Source organism: Echinops telfairi, unplaced genomic scaffold, assembly GCF_000313985.2.
Source record: "Echinops telfairi isolate 266 unplaced genomic scaffold, ASM31398v2 ScPeMD7_7459;HRSCAF=8497, whole genome shotgun sequence".
Classification (NCBI taxonomy): domain Eukaryota; kingdom Metazoa; phylum Chordata; class Mammalia; order Afrosoricida; family Tenrecidae; genus Echinops; species Echinops telfairi.
Window position 1 is genome coordinate 2,935,040 of NW_022111359.1, and position 5,064 is coordinate 2,940,103.

Consider the following 5,064-nt stretch of genomic DNA (forward strand, 5'->3'; position numbering starts at 1 on the left):
GTCTTGTTCTGTGGGTCGGAACCGGCTCCGAGGCCCAGAACAACCACCACCATTCCTGGAAGAACAGAATGGAGAATGGGTTTTTGTGAAGCCCCTCTTAAACACAGTGGGGACTGCTCGGCCACACGGAGACCGGGGTCCCAGCCACATGGAGCCGGTTCCAAAGTCTTCCTATGTAACAAACAAATAAGCTGAAACCTAAGAGGATTAGAGATAAACAGAGGTGGGAGGGCCGGGGGGTGGGGACCCGGTGCCCCTGGGCCCTGCCCCCAGGGGACGTGTCTGCCCCGGGCTCTGAGTGGATGTGAAAGGTGGCTAAACAAGATCTGTCGCAGGCACGGGACCACAGTTACACAACATGAGGAGTGTCATCATGTCACGGGTCACCGCACCACGTGTGTTTTGAAACGGTTGTGACACTGTGCCTTGTTATCTGAATTTCACTGCAGGGTTGTTTGTTTTGTTTTCTAATAGACTACGCTCAGCTTGGAGCCCCTTAAAAGATTGGGTGCTTCCCCCATCAGGGGGTGGGCTGGGTGTACAGGCAGAGAGGTAGTTCTGGACTCGGGTGGGTGCTGAGACAGCCCACCGCCGTGTACCCCACCCCTTCGATGACAAAACCAAGCCTTAAGAGGCAGGAGAACTGGGACTCAGTTTCCCCGGGGGGCCTTGATCTCTAGGGCCCCCGAGTCTCCAGCAGGGGGGCCAGCTACCTGCCAGCCAGTCGTCCTGCCTGAAGGGGCAGAAAGGAAAGCCGAGTCCAGAGGAAAGTGACAGTGAGGTTTTTATTGGGTTTCCATTCACGGAGAATGAACGAGATATTAAAACACTGGGCAGAGAGAGAGAGAGAAAGATCGGGGGGCGGCGCGGGGGTGTCGTATCTGAGGTCTTAGAAATCCGAAATTAAAAAATCCAGTGTGCACCCGAACCTTCCGGCAGCGCAGGTGGCCTCCAGAGACGGGGGCTGGGATCTTGGTTCCAGAGGACGCTCAGAGGTGGGGAGCTTTCTGGAGGGGGGCGGGTAGGGGTTCAGCCGGGGTTATTTGTTGTCCATCGGCAGAGGGCTAGGGCTTGTGACATCCAGGTTCCAGCTCAACAGGACTGACGGCCGGCCGCCTGGAACAGGATGCCCAGGGCTCGCTCGGTGATGACAGGCACATCCCTCCCCCGTCACCTTGTGTCTGGAGGGCACAGGGAGTAACTCCTGGGGTGTGTGTGTGAGGGGGTGGCATGAGGGTGACAGGGCCCTGACCAGCCCTGGTTTTGCCCGGGCATGCTCAGGGTGTGACCACCACTGTCCCCAAGGGGGGAGGGGCAGGGACGGGGGCAGCACCCATAGCCAAGGGCCCAGAGTGGATGAGAGTTGCTCTCTGGGAAGTTTGTTTTTTTAAATAGGAAGATTTTTCCTAAGATAGAAACTCTGAGTCCACCCTGCTGGGGTCATAGTCACACTGGGTGCAGGTGCGGGCAGTGGGCGCCCAGAGGTTGAGGCAGGGTCCCTGTGGACGTGGGGTGAGGCGGAGGGGAGACAAGGTGGGGGTGGCAGCTGAGACTGACCACTGGGACAGGACAAGCCTGTCCGTCCCCTGGCCTGTTGACCCTGGGGACCCTGTCTGGCTCTGAGCCCCACTCTCTCTCCAGGAACATCAGGGTTGGTGGGGCAAGGGTGTGGGGTTTGGTTGGTGGGGTAGGGGCCGTGGAGGTGCAGGAACCAGGGTTCAGGGCCACCAGAACCCAAGGTTGTCAGGTGGCTGAGCCCAGAGCGGGCAGAGACAGGTAAGGTTTGGCCTGAAGACCAGTCCTGGCGTCCAGGGGCCTTGGCCGCCTGGTCAGTGTCTCCTGCTCCTGTGGCTTCAACTCCTCTGGGGGGCTGGGGAATGTTGTGGTGAGGGGCTGGGCTTGGCACAGCTGCGCCCCTCCCCCCACCTGCCCAGGACTGGTGGACCTGGGTCCTCTTGTTTCCTTTGGCTGGACGCAGGGTTGGGGGGGATGGTGAGGGTGTGCATTTGGGGGGGATGCTTCTAAAGGACAACACCAGCCCCCCCACACACACCCCGTATCAGTACACACATGGGCGCCCTGGGGGTTCCCTGGCAGCTGTCTCTGAAGTCCATTGGCACCTCTGGGTGAACTGAACTGAGTGGCCAGCCCTGCAGTCAGCAGCTGAGTGCGTGAGCTGTCCGGGTTGGGGGCTCAGAGAAAGGAAGCCCTTCCCACTTGACAGCAGACGCCAGGATGGGGGCACCGGCCAGGGGGAGGGGGCGTGGGGTGGGGGCGGGGACAGCAGGAGGGTCTCTGGGGAGGGCAGATGCGGTCTTCCAGCAGCCACTGTCAGCAGCTTCCTGGGACTCACGCAACAGGGCTGTGCCCTGACACGGTTCGTTGGGGGCAGATCGCCAGGCCTTGCCCCAGCGGTGCAGCTGGTGGACTGACTTTGCACACAGCTGCAAGCACTTGGCCTTGGTGCCCCCCGGGGCTCCTTCCAGCTACGGGAAGCGCAGCGCGGCCCTCGCGCGCGCCCCCGCGTGTCTCAGGGCGGAACTGCATCTGAGGAAGTCCAGCTCCCGGCCAGCCTGGGGGTGGCCTTGAACCGGCAGCCTTTGGTGAGCCGCTGGGCTCTGGTAAGCTTGCTGTCTTGGCACTGGGCCCGGAGGTGGGGCTGAGGGGTGGGGGATTGGCACATCTCTGGGCGGCTGGCCCTAAGGTGAGGCCCGGGGCCTGGTGGCCACCTGGGGACCTGCTGGGAGCAGCCCTGAGACCCGTGTCCATCGGTGCTGCAGGGACCGACCAAAGGGCCAGTTTCTTCCTGCCCGGCATGGGGGCAGTGGTGGCACGTGGGTGGGTGGGGCTGGGGTGGTGGGAAGGGACGGGCGAGCATTATGCCATCCATCAGACTCCCCCAATCCCCCTGCTTGGTGGGTGTCAAAGAGGAAGCACGGGGCTTCTTTAAAAGGGCCCCCTCCCTCTGTCAACGCCACCGCAGGCACTTTCCACGGCTGTTGGGAAAGGCACGGGTCCCACGGGCAGCGCCGCGCCTCTCTCACTTCCTCAAACCGCTCCCCGCCCCCCAGGGGCCACCTGGACCCGGCTGGGAGGACCACTGGGCATTGCACGTGGAGCGCGCGCACCCCCGTTCCCAGAAGGCTGGGTATTCCACATTGCCCAGAAGCAGCTCAGTCCCTTTAACCACAACAATCCCAACCCATCGCCCCAGTGTGGAATCGCTCCCGCCTCCCAGCGCAGAGCAGCTCGCCTTCTGGGCAGGGCGAGTGGCCAGGCCTTTCTTCCGCTGCACCGCTGGGTGGAGAGGAGAGGGGTGCCCACTATCGCGAGTGCCACCTGGGGAGACTCGGACGATGAGAGCCCCACAGGGGTGGGGGGAGAGGGGCGGGGGTCTGCTGGGAAGGTGGAAAAGCTTTAGGTGCCAAAGCCTCCCGCTGCCAACGCCCAGGTCTGGGGCTGCCTACCCAGCCAGCGCTCCCCCAGCCACCCTCCCAGGTCATGGAGGAAACCCCTTCCCAGATGGCCCAGGCCCCAGGGGAAGGGCGAGGGTCACCGCATGGCTGCATTTCATGGACAAAGTCCCCTCCAGCCCCAGCCCCGCCCCTGGGTGTCCCATCTCAATCCCACAGGGGTCACAAGGTTTCTACAAAAAGAACAGAGGGTTTCCTCCCGAAAAAGTAGTTACATCCCCCAACCCCCCAGATTTTGTCCCCCCTTTTTTGTTGTTTAAAAAAAAAAAGCCCATGGCCTGGGAGAAATCTCCTCATGATTGGCCAACGACAGCCAGTGAGGGTGGCCAGAGCCAGGGATGGACCTCCCACCTGACCCCATTTCCTCCCACACCTCGCTTGGCCCCCAGACCACAATTCCCAGGGCAGCAGAGACTCTGAGGGAGGGGCTGCGGCATGGTGGTGGGTGTGTGAGGGTGGCAGTTTGGGGATGCCTGAGTCTGGAGGGAGGGGCTCTAGGGGGGAGAGGGGTGGGAGGGAGGTGTCTTCGAGGGGTTGTGATGTGGGTCTGAAAGTCCAGGGTCTTGGGGCGACCCTGTGGGGGCAGCGGGGGCTTTCAGCAGGGATGCTGGGATTGGAAGCGTTTGAGGGATGAGATTCTGCCTGGTTGAGACAGAGACAGAGAGACAGAGAAGGGGAGAGGGAGGGGGAGGGGGGGGAGGGGGGCGGGAGGAACAGCCTCTACAGAATGACACAGGGCTTCTTGTCCTTGAAGGGGTTCTCGGAGGCTGGCACTCCGACCAGCAGGGGGTCGCTCCGGGCGTGCTGCTCGCAGTAACTCATGAGCTCGGAGGAGGCTTTGGAGACCTGGGAGGGAACGGCAGGAGACAGGAGGGGCTCTCAGAGAGATGGGCGTTGCGAAGCGGCCCTGGAGCAGCTCAGCTGAGCCACCTGCAAGCTGGAGGCCACTGGCCGCCGTCAGCAAAGGGGGCACTGTGAAGCCGGCGGCCCCTGTGGGCAGAAGAGGGCTGGCGAGTTTCTTCAGCTGAGATGGACAGCCTGGGGGGAGGGGGCGGGGGTGTCCTGCAGGGCAGCTCTGCTCTCTTCTCTGGGGTCTAAGCCACAGGGTGTGTGGCTGGCTGGAGAGAACACCACTGATGGAGGGGGTGGCGATCACAGTGGGGTCCACCAATCAATAATGAAAGTAGCCAATCTGCCCCGCACCCCCCACCCCACCCCCCAGGCCATCCTGACTGCCAGCACCCCTGCAGATCAACGGTCAGGCCTTTCTCTCACATTGCTGCCAAGCAACAGGCTGGGCCGCCTGGGGGCCTGGTCCACCCACACCAGGGACGGGTCCATCTCACTGGGCCAGGAAGAGGAATGGCATGTCCTCTGGGAGGGGAGACCCAAGACAAACCCCACTGTGGTTCCAATTCACGGAGGGCCGACACAGCCCCCCTGAGGGTGTCCGAGACCCCAGACAGGCCTCTTGTCCTTCGGAGTGGTGGCTGGTGGTGGGCTGCCTCGTGGACAGAAGCCTGCCACAAAGAGCTAGCAGGTGTCTGACCCCACACGGAAGGGCCACAGAGACAGGAAGTGCACCCTTAGT

At 62.5% G+C, this 5,064-nt stretch overlaps 1 protein-coding gene across 1 annotated transcript; it reads right to left on the reverse strand.

Moving 5' to 3' along the window:
* Window positions 1–4,163: 4,163 nt before the first annotated feature.
* Window positions 4,164–4,814, reverse strand: GNG7 (G protein subunit gamma 7). The gene is made up of 2 exons (XM_045300046.1): window positions 4,749–4,814; window positions 4,164–4,349 (listed from the first exon to the last, which is right to left on the reverse strand). The coding sequence occupies exons 1-2, from the start codon at window positions 4,812–4,814 to the stop codon at window positions 4,194–4,196; spliced, it is 222 nt and encodes a 73-aa protein (XP_045155981.1). The 3' UTR covers window positions 4,164–4,193.
* Window positions 4,815–5,064: the final 250 nt, after the last annotated feature.

Bases quoted from the DNA above. Each gene is read 5' to 3' on its own strand.
- GNG7 (XM_045300046.1), bottom strand. From the start codon at position 4,814: ATGGACCCGTCCCTGGTGTGGGTGGACCAGGCCCCCAGGCGGCCCAGC. The intron at 4,350-4,748 runs GTGAGAGAAAGG...TCTCTCTGAGAG, and splicing joins GCCTGTTGCTTGGCAGCAAT to CCCCTCCTGTCTCCTGCCGT.